This window comes from Salmo trutta, chromosome 32 (genome assembly GCF_901001165.1).
Source record: "Salmo trutta chromosome 32, fSalTru1.1, whole genome shotgun sequence".
Classification (NCBI taxonomy): Eukaryota; Metazoa; Chordata; class Actinopteri; order Salmoniformes; family Salmonidae; genus Salmo; species Salmo trutta.
The window spans coordinates 28,098,048-28,120,778 of NC_042988.1; the positions used below are offsets into that span (position 1 = coordinate 28,098,048).

Sequence of the window (22,731 nt, forward strand, 5' to 3'; positions counted from 1 at the left end):
CCTCGAAGCAGCGTTACCCATGCAGAGCAAGGGGAACAACTACTCCAGTCTCAGAGTGAGTGACGTTTGAAATGCTATTAGCGTGCACCCCGCTAACTAGCTAGCCATTTCACATCAGTTACACCAGCCTAATCTTGGGAGTTGATAGGCTTGAAGTCATAAACAGCGTAATGCTTGAAGCATTGCGAAGAGCTGCTGGCAAACGCAGGAAAGTGCTGTTTGAATGAATGCTTACGAGCAAGCTGCTGCCTACCACCGCTCAGTCAGACTGCTCTATCAAATCATAGACTTAATTGTAATATAATAACACACAGAAATATGAGCCTTAGGTCATTAATATGGTCAAATCCGGAAACAAAATGTTTATTCTTTCAGTGAAATACGGAACCGTTCCGTATTTTATCTAAACGGGTGGCATCCATAAGTCTAAATATTGCTGTTACATTGCACAACCTTCAATGTTATGTCATAATTACGTAAAATTCTGGCAAATTAGTTCGCAACGAGCCAGGAGGCCAAAACTGTTGCATATACCCTGACTCTCCTTGCAATGAACTCAAGAGAAGTGACACAATTTTCCTAGTTTAATATTGCCTGCTAACATTAATTTATTTTAACTAAATATGCAGGTTTAAAAAAATATAGTTCTCTGTATTGATTTTAAGAAAGGCATTGATGTTTATGGTTAGGTACATTCTTGCAACGATTGTGCTTTTTTCGCAAATGCGCTTTTGTTAAAGCATCCCCCGTCTGGCAAAGTTGGCTGTCTTTGTTAGGAAGAAATGGTCTTCACACAGTTCGCAACGAGCCAGGCGGCCCAAACTGCTGCATATACCCTGACTCTGTTGCAGAGAACGCAAGAGAAGTGACACAATTTCCCTAGTTAAAAGAAATTCATGTTAGCAGGCAATATTAACTGAATATGCAGGTTTAAAAATATATACTTGTGTATTGATTTTAAGAAAGGCGTTGATGTTTAGGTACACGTTGGTGAAACGACAGTGCTTTTTTTTTGCGAATGCGCTTGTTAAATCACCCGTTTGGCGAAGAAGGCTGTGATTCAATGATAAATTAACAGGCACCGCATCGAATTATATGCAACGCAGGATAAGCTAGTTAACCTAGTAATATCATCAACCATGTGTAGTTTTTTTTTTTTATAAGATACGTTTAATGCTAGCTAGCACCATACCTTGGCTCCTTGCTGCACTCGCATAACAGGTAGTCAGCCTGCCACGCAGTCTCCTCGTGGAGTGCAATGTAATCGGTATCCAAAAATGCAGATTACCGATTGTTATGAAAACTTGAAATCGGCCCAAATTAATCGGCCATTTCGATTAATCGGTCGACCTCTAACCCAGACACACTTGTCTAAATTGATGGGTCATGTGAAAGAAATGCTTTATCCACCCCCAGCCACATATAGGTAAGTGGATGGGTCACTATTGTCTAGACATGTACAGTTTAAGTCAGAAGTTTACATACACCTTAGCCAAATACCTTTTAAACTCATTTAATCAGAGTAAAAATGCAGTTTTAGGTCAGTTAGGATCACCACTTTAATTTAAGTATGTGTAATGTCAGAATAATAGTAGAGATTTATTTCAGGTTTTAAAAAAAAATTTGTATCACATTCCCAGTGGGTCAGAAGTTTACATACACTTACTTAGTATTTGGTAGCATTGCCTTTTAAATTGTTTAACTTGGGTCAAACATTTTGGGTAGCCTTCCACAAACTTCCCACAATAAGTTGGGTGAATTTTGGCCCATTCCTCCTGACAGAGCTTGTGTAACTGAGTCAGGTTTGTAGGCCTCCTTGCTCGCACATGCTTTTTCAGTTCAGCCCACACATTTTCTATGGGATTGAGGTCAGGGCTTTGTGATGTCCACTCCAATACCTTGACTTTGTTGTCCTTAAGTCATTTTGCCACAACTTTGGAAGTATGCTTGGGGTCATTGTCCATTTGGAAGACCCATTTGCGACCATGCTTTAACTTCCTGACTGATATCTTGATGTTGCTTCAATATATCCACATCATTTTCCATCCTCATGATGCCATCTATTTTGTGAAGTGCACCAGTCCCTCCTGCAGCAAAGCACCCCCACAACATGATGCTGCCACCCCCGTGCTTCATGGTTGGGATGGTGTTCTTCGGCTTGCAAGCCGCCCCCTTTTTCCTCCAATGATAATGACCATCGTTATGTCCAAACAGTTCTATTTTTGTTTCATCAGACCAGAGGACATTTTTCCGAAAAGTATGATCTTTGTCCCCATGTGCAGTTGCAAACCATTGTCTGGCTTTTTTATGGCGGTTTTAGAGCAGTGGCTTCTTCCTTGCTGAGCAGCCTTTCAGGTTATGTCGATATAGGACTCGTTTTACTGTGGATATATATATATATCTTTTGTACCTGTTTCCTCCAGCTTCTTCACAAGGTCCTTTGCTGTTGTTCTGGGATTGATTTGCACTTTTCGCACCAAAATACATTCATTTCTAGGAGACAGAACGTGTCTCCTTCCTGAGCGGAATGACGGCTGCGTGGTCCCATGGTGTTTATACTTGCGTACTATTGTTTGTCCAAATGAACGTGGTACCTTCAGGCATTTGGAAATTGCTCCCAAGGATGAACCAGACATGTGGAGGTCTACAATGTTTTTTCTGAGGTCTTGGCTGATTTCTTTTGATTTTCCCATGATATCAAGCCAAGAGGCAATGAGTTTGAAGGTAGGCCTTGAAATACATCCACAGGTCCACCTCCAATTGACTCAAATGATGTCAATTAGCCTATCAGAAGCTTCTAAAGCCGTAACATAATTTTCTGAAATTTTCAAAGCTGTTTAAAGGCACATTCAACTTAGTGTATGTAAACTTCTGACCCACAGGAATTGTGATACAGTGAAATAATCTGTCTGTAAATAATTGTTGTAAAAATGACGTCATGCACAAAGTAGATGTCCTAACCGACTTGGCAAAGCTATAGTTTGTTAACAATACATTTGTGGAGTGGTTGAAAAACGAGTTTTAATGACTCAAACCTTAGTGTATGTAAACTTCCGATTTCAACTGTACATATGTAATCACCCCCAGAGACACCTGGCTAACATGAGGGGACATCAAATCATCTGGCGAGTCTTTTGTTTAGACATCTTGCTAGGTAAACAATAAACCTTCATAATCCTAACTCGTACTACTAACAATACAAACAAATTATCATAGCTGTAGTATGAATCTGTAGGTACCTAACATTGAACAGAGTTTGTTAGCTTTATCTCGCTAACTAACATTTGGCTGTAACTAAGCTCTACCTCGCCCTCCATTTGCAAATCTGACCATAATTCTATCATCCTGATGCTTGCTTACAAGCAAAAATTAAAGCAGGAAGCACCTGCTATAAAAGTGGTTAGATGAATAGATGCTAAACTACAGGACTGTTTTGCTAGCACAGACTGGAATATGTTCCAGGATTCTGCCGATGGCATTGGGGAGTACACCACATCAGTCACTGGCTTCATCAATAAGTACATCAACAATGTCGTCCCCACAGTGACTGTACGTACATACACTAACCAAAAGCCATGGATTACAGGCAACATTCGCACTGAGCTAAAGTGTAGAGCTAATGCTTTCAAGGAGTGGGACACTAACCCGGAAGCTTATAAGAAATCCTGCTATGGCCTCCGACAAACCATCAAACAGGCAATGCGTCAATACAGGACTAAGATTGAATCGTATTTCACCGGCTCCGATGCTCGTCGGATGTGGCAGGGCTTGCAAACTATTACAGACCACAAAGGGAAGCACAGCCGAGAGCCCAGTGACACAAGCCTACCAGACGAGCTAAATAACTTATATGCTAGCTTCGAGGCAAGTAACACTGAAACATGCATGAGAGCATCTGTAGAGTCTGTAATACCAACATATTTCAAGCAGACCACCATAGTCCCTGTGCCCAAGAACACTAAGGTAACATGCCTAAATGACTACCGACCCCTAGCACTCACGTCTGTAGCCATGAAGTGCTTTGAAAGGTTGGTCATGGCTCACATCAACACTGTTATCCCAGAAACCTTAGACCCACTGCAATTTGCAAACCTCACCAACAGATCCACAGATGATGCAATCTCTATTGCACTCCACACTGCCCTTTCACACCTGGACAAAAGGAACACCTATGTGAGAATGCTGTTCATTGACTACAGCTCAGCGTTCAACACCATAGTGCCCTCAAAGCTCATCACTAAACACCTCCCTCTGCAACTGGATCCTGGACTTCCTGACGGGCTGCCCCCAGGTGGTAAGGGTAGGTAACAACACATCCGCCACGCTGGTCCTTAACACGGAGGCTCCTCAGGGGTACGTGCTCAGGCCCTTTCTGTACTGCCTGTTCACTCATGACTGCAGGGCCAGGCATGACTCCAACACCATCATTAAGTTTGCCGATGACACAACAGTGGTATGCCTGATAACTGAGAACGATGAGACAGCCTATAGGGAGGAGGTCAGAGACCTGAATGTGTGGTGCATGGACAACAACCTCTCCCGCAATGTGACCAAGACACAGGAGATTGTGGTCTACAGGAAAAGGAGGACAGAGCACGACCCCATTCTCATCGACGGGGTTGTAGTGGAGTAGGTTGAGCGCTTCAAGTGCGTTGGCATCCACATCACCAACAAACATGGCCCAAGCACACCAAGACAGTCGTGAATAGGGCACGACAAAACCTATTCCCCCTTAGGAGACTGAAACGTTTTGGCATGGATCCTCAAAAGGTTTTACAGCTGCACCATCAAGAGCGTGCTGGCTGGTTGCATCACTGCTTGGTTTGTCAACTGTTCGGTCTCCAACCGCAAGGCACTAAAGATGGTAATGAGTAAGGCCCAGTACATCACCGGGGCCAAGCTTCCTGCCATCCAGGACCTCTATACCAGGCGGTGTCAGAAGAAGGCCCTAAATATTGTCAATGACTCCAGCCACCCTAGTCATAGACTGTTCTCTCTGCTACCACACGGCAAGCGATACCGGAGTGCCAAGTCTAGGTCCAAGAGACTTCTAAACAGCTTCTACTCCCAAGCCATAAGACTCATGAACATCTTATCAAATGGCTGCCCAGACTATTTGCATTACCCCCCCCCCCCCCCCCCCCCCCCCCTTAATACTCTGCTGCTACTCTGTTATTATTTATGCGTAGTCACTACCTAAAAACACTACCTACATGTACTGATTACCTCGACACCGGTGCCCTCGCACATTGACTCCGTACCGGTGCCCCCTGTATATAGCCCCGCTATTGTTATTTACTGCTGCTCTTTAATTATTTGTTATTCTTAACTCTTACCTTTTCTTTAGGTATTTTCTTAACTGCATTGATTAAGGGCTTGTAAGTAAGCATTTCACTAAGGTCTACACCTATTGTATTCGGCATACTCATGCAAGGGTTTTTCTTTTTGTTTTACTATTTTATACATTGTAGAATAATAGTGAAGACAAAGTGTTAAACAAATCAAAATATATTAGATTCTTGAAAGTAGCCACTCTTTGCCTTGCTTGAATCCCTTGTACCCAACAAAATCGAAGGTTAGACATTTCTAATGTATACAGCTCTAATTTTCAATTCAAAAAGTGAAGATAAAATGAAATATTTATATCTCGTGCAGTTTTAGGCCTTTTATTACATTTTTGTATGTGAGGTAAAAAATATTTGATAAAATGTGAAAAGTCTGGAGTGGGTATAATGGGTATCAAATGTACCCTTTAAGCCCATGGGTGTTCCAAATAAGGCCACCTCTTAAATAATTAATTTCCGAATGTTAAGAAATGTCATTATGTCATGTGCATTATAATCATCTCCCCCATTTCTATTCATCATGAAAGTAGCATTCATAACAGGGAGTTAGGTGTCTAATTGTAACCACAGAGATTAATTTGGTCCCAAGCTTTTGTTCTTGCCAACCAGTACACACCTGATTCAACTAATCATAGACTTCAATCAAGACTTGATTTAGTTGAATCAGGTGTGTTACTGCTTGGTTAGACTAAGACCCTGCCCCCGCACCGACCCTCTGTGGACAAGACTCCATGCACAAAGACCATAACTCATTAAAAAAAGTTGTGTTATCTGAAAGCTGGTTCACATTACTCATAAAATATTTGGAAACCAATTGTCTGGGATATGAATATACTACAATATTATGCAAAGTTAGTATTGATTATGTTGAACAATATTTATATCCATTTACATTCTGTTTAGAGGGGGGGGGGTGTGATACTGTACCCTTTAAGCCCACCTGAGATAAATGTCAAATTTACAAGAATTGCGTTTATGTATAACAATGCAAGGTTCATTTAACAGTGAAACAAAATGCGTAAAAATAGCTGTGAGATCTATTCTGCGCTACCAAGCAAAAAGGCAGTAACTGCTCATAGCTTGGAGCTGAGAAATATAGCTTTTTCTTGACTTTTATTTTTTTAACTTTCCAGCTAAGTTAATTGTAGGGAGATCATTGGAGATGTACTGTAGGGATCTGTTGTCTTACTATAAGTAAAATGTTTTATTCATTTTGACCCTGACCTCTGTGACCTTTGACCCTTAAACATCAGTTACTGCCTTCTTCCTTGGCATGATAAGTTACAAATTGTAGGGTAATGCAAAAGCAAAGAGCCGTATCTGCCATTTTCATGTGTTAGTTTACTATGCTTCTCATTTTATTACTGCTAGTGTAACATAATTGAAACGGCATCCTTTGTGTGTCTTCCCCTAAGATACCAATTGCATTTACATGGAGATGTAGGTTCTGCATCAGTGACGTTACGTACTGTGTATTTCAAGTAGCCTATGTCTTGTTATAAGAATAAATGTGAAAAGCAGCACTGCAATTGTTAGAATTACATTAAATGACTACCTGTCTTGTAATGATGTATTGGATCATGATAGAAGTATGATGTAGGGTAATACTAATTATAAAAAAATACCATGAGATTGCAAATTTAAAACAATGAATTAATGATACTTACAATTTAGAAATAACTTTAAGAATAAATGTTCATTGTCAAGTCCATCTGTTAATTTCATACCTGCTCCCTCCCAAAAAAGGCTCTTTACATTTTGCATCTTTATTTACTATTCTAATATTAAGTTAATAAGAATAGCACTCTTAATAGCTCTAATGCTTATTTAGATTGCATGGATGGACATTGACAGGAGTAACACTTAGTATTGATGTGGTTGTACAGTCCTAAAGCACCCCCACATGGCAACTTTGATTCCCAGAAATACTATAATCATCTAGGCCACAGGGATTGGTGGTAGTCATTTTGGCAAAACTGTTTTTTTTCTTGCACTCATGTAATGATGACACTGAAGCAGACATGTTGAGCACACATTTGGCATGCAAAGGTTGTTGTACTAATTACCAACAAAAGTGACGGATACAATTTTGGATTTTAACTTTCCTGACCAGGACAGTCACTCAATACTGGAATATAAAAGAACCAAAAACTCTGGACATGTGTGTTAGATATATTATTAATGAGGTAGCAATTGTTCGTGTGTGCTCAACCGGAAAATGAGCGTGCTTGGCTTTTGACTAGAGGTCGACAGATTTAATTAGGGCCGATTTCAAGTTTTCATAACAATCGGTAATCTGCATTTTTGGACGCCGATTACATTGCATTCCACGAGGAAACTGCGTGGCAGGCTGACCACCTTTTTACGCGAGTGCAGCAAGGAGCCAAGGTAAGTTGCTAGCTAGCATTAAACGTATCTTATAAAAAACTATTAATCTTCACATAATCACTAGTTAACAACACATGGTTGATATTACTAGGTTAACTAGCTTGTCCTTGCATATAATCAATGTGGTGCCTGTTAATTTATTATCAAATCACAGCCTACTTCGCCAAACGGGGGATGATTTAACAAAAGCGCATTTGCGAAAAAAGCACAATCGTTGCACGAATGTACCTAACCATAAACATCAATGCCTTTCTTAAAATCGATACACAGAAGTATATATTTTTTAAACTAAATATGCAGGTTTAAAAGAAATTCATGTTAGCAGGCAATATTAACTAGGGAAATTGTGGCACTTCTCTTGCGTTCATTGCACACAGAGTCAGGGTATATGCAACAGTTTGGGCCTCCTGGCTCGTTGCGAACTAATTTGCCAGAATTCTACATAATTATGACATAACATTGAAGGTTGTGCAATGTAACAGCAATATTTAGACTTAGGGTTGCCACCCATTCACTGAAAGAATAAACGTTTTGTTTTTGAAATGATAGTTTCCGGATTTGACTATATTAATGTCCAAAGGCTTGTATTTCTGTATTTATTATATTATAATTAAGTCTATGATTTGATAGAGCAGTCTGACTGACCGGTCGGTGGTAGGCGGCAGCAGGCTCGTAAGCATTCATTCAAACTTTACTACGTTTGCCAGCAGCACTTAGCAAGGCTTGCTTCACAGAGCTGTTTATGACTTCAAGCCCATCTACTCCTGAGATTAGGCAGGCAATACTAAAGTACCTATTAGAACATCTAATAGTCAAAGGTATATGAAATACAAATGGTATAGAGAGAAATAGTCGACGCGTCATATTTACTGTAATAACTACAACCTAAAACTTCTTCATTGGGAATATTGAACCACCAGCTTTCATATGTTCTGTGCAAGGAACTTAAACGTTAGCTTTTCTACATGGCACATATTGCACTTTTACTTGCTTCTCCAACACTGTTTTTGCATTATTTAAACCAAATTGAGCAAGTTTATTTATTTGAGACTAAATAGATTTTATTTATGTATTATATTAAGTTAAAATAAGTGTTCATTCAGTATTGTTGTAATTGTCATTATTTTATATATAATATATAAATTGGACGATTTAAAAAAAAATCGGTACTGGCTTTTTTGGTCCTCCAATAATTGGTATCAGCGTTGAAAAATCAATCGGTCGACCTCTACTTTTGACAATTCAGTATTTTTATGTCAGAATATAGAAGCTAGTATAAATTGCTGATCGTCTATGTGAGCAGGTAGCGCTAATGCTAGCTAAGTAGGTTTTGACATTTTGGTAGGGGCGCGTCAGTTCTAGCTAGATGGCTGTCACTGGTTAGAAATCGTGTGTGTGGTGTGTACTGAGTCAAAGAAACCAGATGAAATTTCAGAATATAATTCATTATAGGGCTAATAGATTGAAGTTAGTATCAATTGCTGATCATCTCTTATAGGAGCAGGTAGCATTGTTAGTCTATGCTCATTAGCTAGCTTAGTTCTTACCAGTGTCTGGGTTTCAGAGCAAGTTCAACCATCATTTTCCCCCGGGAATGCAGTGCCATGATTGTGTGTGTGTAATACAGGTTCGATTGTATCACTATCAGAATAAAATGATATAATACCAAGGTAAAAGGCAGTAACTGTAGCCAAGGGCAGGTTGAAACCAAGGTAAACGGCTTGAGTTACTGCTATTTTATCTGGGTTGCAAAGTAACTTTTTGCAGTTACTGTTAACGTGACCCCCTTTTTCTCCAAAACAATACAATAAAGGCAGGATACTTTCCCACTTGATTAACCATGTATTTCATGTAGCAAAAATGGCATTAACAAATTTTCCACCAAATGAGAAGTTACTGCCTTTTTGCTTGGTAGGGCGGTATCCTTAGCCGTGTCCTCAGAGCATGCGCAGACCAGCTGGCTGGTGTGTTTACGGACATATTCAATCAATCCCTATCCCAGTCTGCTGTCCCCACATGCTTGAAGATGGCCACCATTGTTCCTGTTCCTAAGAAAACTAAGGTAACTGAACTAAATGACTATCGCCCCATTGCACTCACTGCTGTCATCAGGAAGTGCTTTGAGAGACTAGTCAAGGAACATATCACCTCCACCCTACCTGATACCCTAGACCCACTCCAATTTGCTTACTGCCCCAATAGGTCCACTGACGCTGCAATCGTCATCACACTGCTCTATCCTATCTGGACAAGAGGAATACCTATGTAAGAATGATGTTCATTGACGACAGCTCAGCATTTAACACCATAGATCCCTCCAAACTCGTCATTAAGCTCGAGACCCTGTGTCTTGATCCCGCCCTGTGCAATTGGGTCCTGGACTTTGACGGGCCACCCCAGGGTGGTGAGGGTAGGAAACATCTCCACCCCGCTGATCCTCAACACTGGGGCCCCACAAGGGTGCGTTCTCAGCCCTCTCCTGTACTCCCTGTTCACCCATGACTGGGTGAACTCAATCAAGTTTGCAGACGACACTGCAGTGGTAGTCTTGATTACCAACAACAACAAGACGGCCTACAGGGAGGAGGTGAGTGCCCTCGGAGTGTGGTGTCCGGAAAATGAAATAACCTCTCACTTAATGTCAACAAAACAAAGGAGATGATTGTGGACTTCAGGAAACTGCAGAGGGAGCACCCCCCCCCCCCCCCCCCCCCCAATCCACATCAACAGGACAGTAATGGAGAAGGTGGAAAGTCTTTATTTAAAAAATAAAAAATAAATTGTTCCTCAGCGTACACATCACGGACAAACTGAAATAGTCCACCCACACAGTGTGGTGAAGAAGGCGCAACAGTGCCTCTTCAACCTCAGGAGGCTGATGAAATTTTGCCTGTCAACTAAAACCCTCACAAACTTTTACAGATGCACAATTGAGAGCATCCTGTCGGACTGTATCACCACTTGGTACGGCAACTGCACCGCCCTCAACCGCAAGGTTCTCCAGAGGGTGGTGCGCTCTGCACAAAGAATCACCAGGGGCAAACAACCTTCCCTCCAGGACACCTACACCACCTGGTGTCACAGGAAGGCCAAAAAGATCATCAAGGACAACAACCACCCGAGCCACTGCCTATTCACCCTGCTATCATCCAGAAGACTAGGTCAGTACAGGTGCATCAAAGCTGGGACCGAGAGACAGAAGCTGTTTTTCTATCTCAAGGCCATCAGACTGTTAAACAGCCATCACTAACATAGAGAGGCTGCTGCCAACATACAGACTCAAATCTTTGGCCACTTTTAATAAATGTACTTAATAATGGTATCACTAGTCACTTTAAATGACGCCACTTCAATAATGTTTACATATCCTACATTACTCATCTCATATGTATATACTGTATTCTATACCATCTACTGCATCTTGCCTATGCCGCACGGCCATCGCTCATCCATATATTTATATGTACATATTCTTATTCATCCCTTCACATTTGTGTGTGTACAAGGTAGTCATTGTGAATTAGTTAGATTACTTGTTAGATATTACTACATTGTCTGAACTAGAAGCACAAGCATTTCGCTACACTTGCATTAACATCTGCTAACGTGTATGTGACCAATAAAATGTGATTTGATTATATTGTTGTGGTTCACCGAGTTCTGTTGCTACAGTATTGACTGACATAGTGCGACTGCTAGCATGAAAAACCTATTTTCAATTGGCAATAAATAGCATACTACGTGTATTAATTACTATCATGTGCATATATCAACACATTAATCTCCTATTTTTACATTGGGTATGATCACATCTGAGGTAGTACTAAAAAATCAGGAATGTTATTATCAGAGTCACCAAGGTTTTTTTTTTTTTTTTTTTCAGCTTTGAAATTGGCCACTAGTAGGAACTGTCCATAACTTAATAATAAAACATCTCATTGACTTAGAATAACTGGTTGAAACATTAAATTGCTGAACATTTTTCTTTTTCTTCTTTGAATCCAAAGATGGAAGTGGGCTTAATGGGTACACTTACATTAACTGCTGTTCATTCAAATACACTGAGTTCAAATGCTACTCCCTGAGGAGCTAGGCATGTCATGGGTTTACTTTCAAGACAATAACACTCTTATAGTGTTTGTGAGAGAAGTCAAGGAAGGGCGATATTTACAGTATGTAGAACAGCAGCCATGGTCACGCTGCCATGATTATTGCATGAGAACAGTTGGTGCTTCAGGGAGTTTTATCCCTCTTCCTCCTTCACACACCCCCAGTTTTATTTTTCTCCCACTCGCTCTCTCTCTCTTGCACTGATTATCTGTTCTTCCTCATCTCTCGCTTCAATCTCTCTTTCCTCATCCCCCCTCTCTTGTTCTATCAGTTTTGATCCCGGCTGCATGGTGCAAGAATAGGTCATGTGAGTCTCTTCTGTTTTGTTTGTTTTCTATAAGGAAGAGGTGTGTTTATGAGCGCGAGGCTGTTTCTCCAGTAGTTCTACTGCTTCACATGGAGAAGGGTTAAGCTCTTATTGTGTGCTCTGTCTAGTGTCTGTTCATGTGTTTGAACTGACCCCTCCTTACTAGGGGAGGGAAAGACTGATTACGAAAGAATGTACTAATGCTGGCTACCTTGCTACATGGAATTGAAGACCAAACTGAACATGCAAGAGCTCTAATGCCACTCTTGGATTCAAAAAGGAGTTCACTAAATGGGGACTAATCTTTGGGACATTAGTGTGAGTGAGTTACTGGGTCAGATGGGTAATTTGTCTGTTTTGTGTTTTCTCCTTCCAGAGTCGGTGCTAGTATCTGATCTCCCTCCTTTCACACAGTTGTTGTCTACACCAACACACACTGTATTCATTCTGCTCTCCTCCAGCATGTCAGGTAAGGGCTCCCATCCAGCTTCCCCTCCTCCCTCCCTCAATCCCTCTGTCCTCTCCCTTTTCTTTCCCTTACGCTTCCCCTTGCTGATAGTGCTTTTGATTATCCTTCTGCCAGTTTCTCCTCTCACCCCCTCCCCCCTCTCATTTTCCATTCCGTCTTTCTCTCAAACTTCTCTGTCAGGGTTTGATTATCCCCGTCAGTCTATTCTCATTCAGTCCTCTGTCATCCCACCTCGCCCCTTTCCCTTCATGTTTCCTCTCTTGTCCTTCTATTTCCTGTCACTCACATTATTTGACTCTCTCCATCTGTTTCTCCTCACAGTACCTCATTTACCTCTTCTACCTCCCTCTTCTCTCATTCCTTCCCCCCTCTGTGTTCCAGGTGGTTACACTCCAGCCCCTGGGGGCCCCTTCTCAGCCCTGACCTCCAGTATGTGGCCCCAGGACATCCTGGCCAAGTACTATCAGGTAAGGACTGACCTGACAGAACCGATACCTTGGTATTGCTAGGTTAGCACTGAGGAGCGGGAGCCTCTAGCTTAATACTGTGGTTGTCTAGGCTATTTCTGGATTTATTGAATGTGAACGTTTTTACCACACCTGCCCGTATTCATATTTTTTGCCATTCATTCTTGTAGCGTCTTGTTTGCACACATTGACCTATAAAGGTACTGCTTAACCCTTAGTGTTTGCTGTGATTTATCTCGTGCTTTAATATAATATGTCATGGAACTCGTTGTATGCTCTTATTGTCTCCGTTTACAGAAGGACCCAACAGAGGAGGCAGAACTGCAGTATGATGAGTTTGGCTTCAGGCTGGACAGTGACGGTAAAAACAGTCATATTAGTTACCCACTTAGTTGTTTTCATTTATCCTGTACTTCACTCAAATGCATTTCTCGCTAAGCTAATATTAGACCTGAGGAGAAAATAACGTCAGAGAATATCTGTTAAAGGAGCCCCCCTGAGGAAGTTGCCGCCATTATTTCAATGTAATTTCCTGTCCTAGATAGGACATGCACATTTCGGTTCCACCTCCAAAGAATAACGAAGGCTACTTAAAAACTCAGCAAAAAAAGAAACATCCTCTCACTGTCAACTGTGTTTATTTTCAGCAAACTTAACATGTGTAAGTATTTGTATGAACCTAACAAGATTCAACAACTGAGACATAAACTGAACAAGTTCCAGAGACTTGTGACAAATAGAAATTGAATAATGTGTCCCTGAACAAAGGGGGGTCAAAATCAAAAATAACAGTCGGTCTCAGGCGTGGCCACCAGCTGCATTAAGTACTGCAGTGCATCTCCTCCTCATGGAGTGCACCAGATTTGCCAGTTCTTGCTGTGAGATGTTACCCCACTTTTCCAGCAAGGCACCTACAAGTTCCCAGACATTTCTGGGGGCAATGGCCCTAGCCCTCACCCTCTGATCCAACAGGTCCCAGACGTGCTTAATGGGATTGAGATCCAGTCTCTTCGCTGGCCATGGCAGAACACTGATATTCCTGTCTTGCAGGAAATCACACACAGAACGAGCAGTATGGCTGGTGGCATTGTCATGCTGGAGGGTCATGTCAGGATGAGCCTGCAGGAAGGGTACCACATGAGGGAGGAGGATGTCTGCAATGACAACAAGCTCAGTCCGATGATGCTGTGACACACCGCCACAGGCCATGACGGACCCTCCACCTCCAAATCGATCCCGCTCCAGAGTACAGGCCTCGGTGTAACGCTCATTAATTCGACGATTAACGCGAATCCGACCATCACACCTGGTGAGACAAAACTGCGACTCGTCAGTGAAGAGCACTTTTTGCCAGTCCTATCTGGTCCACGGTGGGTTTGTGCCCATAGGCGACGTTGTTGCCGGTGATGCTTGGTGAGGACCTGCCTTACAACAGTCCAGGCTCTCTCAGCCTATTGCAGACAGTCTGAGCACTGATGGAGAGATTGTGCATTCCTGGTGTAACTTGGGCAGTTGTTGTTGCCATCCTGTACCGCAGGTGTGATGTTCGGATGCACTGATCCTGTGCAGGTGTTGTTACACGTGGTCTGCCACTGCGAGTATGATCAGCTGTCCGTCCTGTCTCCCTGTAGCGCTGTCTTAGGCGTCTCACAGAACGGACATTGCAATTTATTGCCCTGGCCACATCTGCAGTCCTCATGCCTCCTTGCAGGATGCCTAAGGCATGTTCATGCAGATGAGCAGGGACCCTGGGCATCTTTCTTTTGGTGTTTTTCAGAGTCAGTAGAAAGGCCTCTTTAGTGTCCTAAGTTTTCATAACTGTGACCTTAATTGCCTATCATCTGTAAGCTGTTAGTGTCTTAACGACCGTTCCGCAGGTGCATGTTCATTAATTGTTTATGGTTCATTGAACAAGCATGGGAAACATGCTTGTTCAATGAAGATCTGTGAAGTTATTTGGATTTTTCCGAATTATCTTTGAAGGACAGGATCCTGAAAAGGGGACGTTTCTTTTTTTGCTGAGTTTAATTATTCATGAATTAGGAGTGGGAATTTACATGTGGAGTTGATAAACATCAGCAAATAGGGCACTGTCAGCTGTCAGTATAGCTAGCTAGCTAGCTAGCTAGCATGCTAACCTTATCTAGCTTGCTGGCTGTCTTTCTAACCTTATCTAGCTAGCTAATGTTATCTGTTGCTGGTTTCATTTTTTACCTACACCGTATTCAACAGATTAGCCAGCTGGGTCTATGGCTGTGTTAGCAGTCAATGTTACTCTTCAGTAACACAGACCCCAAAGCAAATCAGGGGAGGAAAATAGGTTTATTCAAAGAGGACAAATCATAGATGTTATGCTGAGAGGTAGATTTTCATTCAAATCAAATTTTATTAGTCACATGCGCCGAATACAACAGGTGTAGTAGACCTTACAGTGAAATTCTTACTTACGAGCCCCTAACCAACAATGCCGTTTTAAAAATATGGATAAGAATAAGAAATAAAAGTAGCAAGTAATTAAAGAGCAGCAGTAAAATAACAATAGTGAGACTATATACAGGGGGGTACCGGTACAGAGTCAATGTGCGGGGGCACCGGTTAGTTGAGGTAATATGTACATGTAGGTAGAGTTATTAGTCACTATGCATAGATGATAACAACAGAGTAGCAGCGGTGTAAAAGAAGGAGGAGCAATGCAAACAGTCTGGGTAGCCATTTGATTAGTTGTTCAGGAGGAGTCTTATGGCTTGGGGGTAGAAGCTGTTTAGAAGCCTCTTGGACCTAGACTTGGCGCTCCGGTACCGCTTGCCGTGCGGTAGCAGAGAGAACAGTCTATGACTAGGGTGGCTGGAGTCTTTGACAATTTAGGGCCTTCCTCTGACACGGCCTGGTATAGAGGTCCTGGATGGCAGGAAGCTTGGCCCCAGTGATGCACTGGGCCGTTCGCACTACCCTCTGTAGTGCCTTGTGGTCGGAGGCCGAGCAGTTGCCGTACCAGGCATACCTATCCTCAGTGATTCTTTCCACAGAACAAAGGGACAGGATGTACTTTTATAACCCAACCCTAGCCTGTGGTTGACCAATTAGAATTCCTTTGGCCAATGGCCAAATAACAAGTATCCTGTTTCAGGCTCAATGCCTAGACAAATTCCTCCCGTGTCTCTGACCCGTTGATCATTAATTCCCTATTACAGAAAAAACACTATTTCCATTGATCGTTAATTCCCTCTTGACCTTTAGTCCTCTTGACTTTTAGTCCTCTGCGTTGTATATTATCTTAAAATATTCTTACACTCCCCCCTAGAATTTTTTTTAAAGAAATATACTTAAAATGTATTTTTAGAAAACCAAAAAATAGACACAGTATAAAAAAACAGAAGTAAGCATAAAATTATTTACATTAAACACCTTGCATTTCTATAAAACACAAAGGGCATATTTTACTTGCTGTTATAATAAGAAATAGATTTCTAACAATGTTATAGAAAATAAGTATTAATAAAGCAAACAAGGACTCTAACCTTTTAATAAAGCAAACAAAGGACTCTAACCTTCTACATCACAGATACGTATCACTCATTGCATGCATACATTTTAACCTGATTTGGTTCTTTTAAATGATATCGGTCTAGACTCACCCAGCAATATGTTAGCAGTCATTCAGTAGATTAAGAGTTGACTACTGTGGTGGGTTGCGCTCAGCCCTCTCTCTTTCTTTTCCCTGGATCAAAACACAGTTCAGTTCTTCCTTGTTGTTCAACACTAATTCAATCTGGGTCACGGCAAGTCATAAGCATTGATTTAGGGAAAACTACTCCACAGATGGAAACCACTGGCCTATCTTTGACTTCGCCGTCTATTTTTATCTCCATAGTTGTGGCATCTTCCCTAAATTGTGTCCACGAATCCGCCATTGAAATTGTTAGGAAAAATATGACGCTCCGGTAATATGGATTACTATTGAAAGAAAGCTGATGTGTTTTTCTACATTGTAATGGACACAGTGCAACCTTTGGGAGGTAGGCTACTGGCAGGCTTCGGCTGCGGTACAACAAAGCCAAGTCAGCCTGTGCTCATGGTTCTCACGGGAAGTGAAATGATGGGCAACACAATGACTTATCTCATGATCATGAAAATGAATAACACTGCACCTGTTTCTGATGAATAAACAATGGCATGCTGGTTGGTGGTAACACTCAAATAAAACCCAGCCCTGAAGTGTAATTTAGGCTGAAAATAATGTGTATGTCATATATCATAGGAAAAGACACCGCATTCACACAAATTTGCACAAAGGGGCACTTCGGATTTGTCATTTCAAGCCCAAATATTCTATACATTGACTAAAACTGACTTATTGAATAAAATCGTCACGCGACATCATGGGTAAGCTCTGGCCATCGTCTTTCAGATTTTTTTCAGCCATAGCTGTACAGTTACAGTATGCAACGTGTGACCGATCAATTCAGGAGGACAGTGGAAGTAGATCTTTGGTGGAGGGGGAGAAACCATTAAAACGGGAGGACAGTGGAAGCAGACATTTGGTGGAGGAGAAACCATTCAAACAGGGGAAGCAGACCTTGGTGGAGGAGGAGGAGAAACCATTCAAACAGGGGAAGCAGACCTTGGTGGAGGAGGACGAGAAACCATTCTAACAGGGGAAGCAGACCTTGGTGGTGGAGGAGGAGAAACCATTCAAACAGGGGAAGCAGACCTTGGTGGAGGAGGAGGAGAAACCAATTAAACAGGGGAAGCAGACTGAGTGCCAAAGTAACAGGAATGCAGGGGTTTAACACTGAACAACGATAACTGAAGTTAAACACCATCTTCCCCTCTCCCCCTCCTCCAGATGGTGTAGAGCCGAGGCCAGAGCCCCAGAGAGAGGACCCCCAGCAGAGGCTGCGCTGGCAGGCCCACCTGGAGTTCACCCACAACCACACCGTAGGAGACCTGACCTGGGACCTCATCTCCCCCGTCCTGCCCCGCTCTGAACGCCTCCGCTCCCTGGTGCTGGGTGGCATACCACACAGCATGAGACCACAGGTAAGGGGGCCTAGAGGGGGGAAAGCACAGCAGTAGAGGTTTTAACAAAGGGAAAAGGCAGAATGAGACCACAGACCAGTAATGGGAGGTAAAGTGGTCAAAGGGCCAACTCCTACTACGGTATATAACCTGATTCAGAGATGTCTGTCTCACTGCCCCCCCCTCTCTGGTCGTGCTAGTTGTGGATGCGTCTGTCTGGAGCTCTGCAGAAGAAGAGGACTACAGAGATCTCCTACAAAGAGATCGTTAAGAACAGCACCAATGACGAGACCACTGCTGCCAAACAGGTACTGGATGCTGAGGTACTGTACATCCAGATGACTCCAGGTGGAGGGGTGGAATGGTACTGATGATGTAAGATGTTTGTCTCCCTTGATGAAAATCTGTGATGGAGGATCAAACATTGTTAACCTGTTTAAAAAATATATGTAAAATATAAGTGATTACAAGGGGATTTATTAATGCTTGATTATTCATTTATAGATGCTAATAAATCTGTAAACTCTTACAACACATTGGTTGAAAAACAATATTTCCCCCCTCTCTCTTTGTCTCCCCTCTTCCCCTCTCTCTCCACCCCCTCTCTTCCCTCTCTGGCCATCCCTTCCCCTCTCTCTCTCCACCCCCTCTCTTCCCTCTCCGTCCATCCCCTCTCTCAGATAGAGAAGGACCTGCTGAGGACCATGCCCTCCAACGCGTGTTTCTGCAGCCTGCAGAGTGTGGGTGTTCCCAGGCTGAGGCGGGTACTGCGGGGCCTGGCATGGCTCTACCCAGACATCGGCTACTGCCAGGGCACAGGCATGGTGAGGAGGATCTTCACTGTACTCTATTGTGTTGTTACGGTCTATACACTTTCCTCTGGCTGGCAAAGACCTGGCATATTAGCATCCATGTTAATAAACTTTCCTCTGGCTGGCAAAGACCTGGCATATTAGCATCCAGGTTAATAAACTTTCCTCTGGCTGGCAAAGACCTGGCATATTAGCATCCAGGTTAATAAACTTTCCTCTGGCTGGCAAAGACCTGGCATATTAGCATCCAGGTTAATAAACTTTCCTCTGGCTGGCAAAGACCTGGCATATTAGCATCCAGGTTAATAAACTTTCCTCTGGCTGGCAAAGACCTGGCATATTAGCATCCAGGTTAATAAACTTTCCTCTGGCTGGCAAAGACCTGGCATATTAGCATCCAGGTCCCTTTCAGAAAAGGTTAAGAACTTCCCACTCTCTCACCACCTCCCCTTTCTGCATGTTTTAAATAGTATTTTAAATATAACTTTGATCTTGTGTTCTTGATTAACTCTTTAATCTAGGGAGTTTGTAATGCCTCTACTGTAATTTGTATATGTTTGTATCTGCCCAGACTCTGTAATTTTTGGTGCAACCGAATTGCCCAACGGGGACAATAAAGATATATTCTGTTCCTTTTCTCCACCCTCTCCCCATCCCCAGGTGGTGTCATGTCTGCTGCTGTTCCTGGAGGAGGAGGACGTGCTGTGGATGATGTGTGCCCTGATTGAGGACCTGCTGCCACCCTCCTACTTCTCCTCCACCCTGCTGGGGGTCCAGACAGACCAGAGGGTCCTCAGACAGCTCATAGTCCAGTACCTACCAAGCCTGGACAGGCTTCTGCAGGAGCACGACATCGGTGAGAGAAATGGGGGGGTTCTTTACACTTTAACACTCTCACTTGTCTTTTCCTACTTTGCTGGTAACTACTTTATTGAGGAGAAAGGAACTGTGACTCTGAAATGTGGTTGTCTCACCCAGCTAACTTAAGATTGAATGCACTAGTGTAAGTCACTCTGGATAAAAGTGTCTGCTAAATGACTAAAATGTTCATGTAAACATGTGCATAGCGATCTAGGGGACCTACAGGGAAACTGCAATAAGGCTTTTAAAGTCTGGTGTTTAGAGGCCACAAACATTGCTAAGAATGCCAGGTGTAGTGTAGGAGACCAACCTGCCTGTGTGTCCTAACCTTTCCCTTCGTCTCCTCCCCTCCCCCAGAGTTGTCTCTGATCACGCTGCACTGGTTCCTGACATCGTTTGCCAGTGTGGTGGACATCCGCATCCTGCTGAGGATCTGGGACCTGCTGTTCTACCAGGGCTCTGTGGTCCTCTTCCAGGTCACACTGGGCATGCTCAAGATCAAGGTGGGATAGTTGTTTCTCATTGGCTGGCTGGTTGATTGGCTGGCTGGTTGCTGGTTTGATTTTAAACCAACCCCTACTCCCTAGACCTGTGTAGATCAGAAAGGATTGGATTGCTATTGAAAATCATACGGTAATAACTCCACCTTTTTTTCTTACATCTATCCAACCCTTTCAGATCTAGAAGCCTACAAGTGTCTTGGGGATTTGGGATTGGTCATTCCCCTGTTTAACCCTCTCCTCTCCCCCCTACAGGAGGTTGACCTTCTCCTCTCTCCCCTACAGGAGGAGGAGCTGGTGTCCTCTGAGAACTCTGCGTCCATCTTCAACACGCTGTCCGATCTGCCCAGCCAGCTGGGTGACGGGGCTGCAGTACTGGGGGAGGCCATGAGGCTGGCGGGGGCGCTGTCCCAGGACACGCTGGAGACCCAGAGGAACAAACACCTGGCCTACATCCTCAATGAGCAAGCCCAGCTCAACACCAACAACTCCCACACACTCAACAACAACCTCAATAAAGTGAGTGGTCTGATAGTAGATGTGTGTGTGTGTGATGGCATGTCTAACCAGAGTGTGTCTATAGGTTGTGAGGAGACAGTCGGTACGTAGGAAGTCCACTCTGAGCTCTCTGTTGTGGGGTGAGGACGAGGCAGAGGCTCTCAAGTCTAAGAACATCAAGCAGACAGAGCTGGTAGCAGCGCTCCGAGAGGCCATCACCCGCACCGCTGAACACTTCCACTGTCTGGACCCCCGACACACCAGCACTGTGAGTCTCACTACTGAATCAGATTACTGAATCATATAGCTGTCTGGACCCACAACACACCAGCGCTGTGAGTCTCACTACTGAATCAGATTACTAAATCATATAGCTGTCTGGACCCCCGACACACCAGCACCGTGAGTCTCACTACTGAATCAGATTACTGAATCATATAGCTGTCTAGACCCCCGACACACCAGCACCGTGAGTCTCACTACTGAATCAGCTTACTGAATCGACTCAGTTTCACTGACCCCGCGTTTGAGAGAAGCTGCCTTGTAGTAAGAAGTAGCTGAGATCTCCCTAAACACCATGCACAATGTCACCTTAGCCTATCTGGCATGGTGACACAGCTAGCTAGGAAGTCCCTCCCTCCTTCAATTGGTTATCTTGTGGTCGCCTTGCTGCTTATTTGCAGAAATCTGGGACTTTCTGGTCTTTGAGCTCATAGTCGCTGGCCGTTAAGTCACTGAATGTATGCATCTCTTGTCCTCCCCCATGCTGGGTGCCGAAGACATGGATGTCAATTTAAGGCAGCCCTCTGCCCCTCTCTGATTCAGAGACGCATTTCAGTTGAATGCGTTGTTGTACAACTGACTAGGTTATCCTCCTTTCCCTTGACTGATCTCCAGTAGTTTGATGGCTTTAGGCAGTGCCTGGTGTAATCGTGGCATGAGTCATATAATTGAATTCTTCCCCTGACACAGCAGCACCGTGAGTCATGTTACCCAACAATGAGTCACTCGGTCATTAAATCAAATCATTGAATCAATGGTGCTTCACACTGCGACACAGTTAGTTAGGATGTAGTAGAGTCATTCTGATTGACATGTTTGATGCACAAGTCACTAGCACATTCTGAGCTAATTAGATTAATCTATGTCCCTCTCTCCTTCTCTTCATCTTTCTCCCTCCCTCTGTCCCTCCTCCTCTCAGGACCTGACTCCAGACTACTCCATGGAGAGCCACCAGAGAGACCACGAGAACTTCCTGGTTGTGTCTCGTAACCGACGGAGACGGGCCAAAGCCCTGCTGGACTTTGAGCGCCATGACGACGACGAACTGGGCTTCAGGAAGAATGACATCATCACAGTGAGTGGACAGAGCACATACATGTAATGGAGTTAAGTGCTGTAGTTTCTCTCCACAGCTTTCTTTAAATGTTGCCGTGTATTTGTGTAGCTCAATCCGTTGGTACGTTGTCAAGGAAGTTGGTCACGTGTGTTTGCGAGCAGAGTATCACTAGTTAGAGCCCGGTATGGGACATGGACAGTGGGAAAGCTATACTGTTAGCAACACACTGACTTTGTTTTTGCAAACACAGCGTGAAAAAATGTATGTATGATGTATGTGTTTATGATGTATGTGTTAAAAAAATAAAATAAAATGTTTTACATAAGTGACTAACTCTCACTCCTCCATCTCATCCCTCTGTTTTTCAATTTTTTTTTTTTAGATTTTTTCCCAGAAAGATGAGCACTGTTGGGTGGGAGAGCTCAACGGGCTGAGAGGTGAGTGGAAACACCCCATCTCTATCCCAATCTCCCCTCCACACGTCCTGTAGAATGTCCATCTCTGTCCCAATCTCCCCTCCACACGTCCTGTAGAATGTCCATCTCTATCCCAATCTCCCCTCCACACGTCCTGTAGAATGTCCATCTCTGTCCCAATCTCCCCTCCGCACGTCCTG

At 43.3% G+C, this 22,731-nt stretch overlaps 1 protein-coding gene across 7 annotated transcripts in view; it reads left to right on the forward strand.

Moving 5' to 3' along the window:
* Positions 1-22,731, forward strand: part of LOC115171625 (small G protein signaling modulator 3) — a 34,625-nt gene that overhangs the window by 7,295 nt on the left and 4,599 nt on the right. For 3 of the 7 annotated variants that reach the window (XM_029728604.1, XM_029728603.1, XM_029728605.1), the window contains 12 exons: positions 12,527-12,619; positions 13,001-13,086; positions 13,384-13,447; positions 17,933-18,126; positions 18,306-18,428; positions 18,786-18,929; positions 19,578-19,773; positions 20,136-20,281; positions 20,534-20,797; positions 20,862-21,044; positions 21,978-22,133; positions 22,498-22,552. In XM_029728604.1, the coding sequence (XP_029584464.1) occupies positions 12,613-12,619; positions 13,001-13,086; positions 13,384-13,447; positions 17,933-18,126; positions 18,306-18,428; positions 18,786-18,929; positions 19,578-19,773; positions 20,136-20,281; positions 20,534-20,797; positions 20,862-21,044; positions 21,978-22,133; positions 22,498-22,552 (1,618 nt within the window). In that variant the 5' untranslated portion in view covers positions 12,527-12,612. Of the gene's footprint in view, positions 1-12,085; positions 12,151-12,526; positions 12,620-13,000; positions 13,087-13,383; positions 13,448-17,932; positions 18,127-18,305; positions 18,429-18,785; positions 18,930-19,577; positions 19,774-20,135; positions 20,282-20,533; positions 20,798-20,861; positions 21,045-21,977; positions 22,134-22,497; positions 22,553-22,731 lie in introns of those variants that run through there. The other 4 variants (XM_029728606.1, XM_029728607.1, XM_029728609.1 and 1 more) reach the window with 4 other exon arrangements.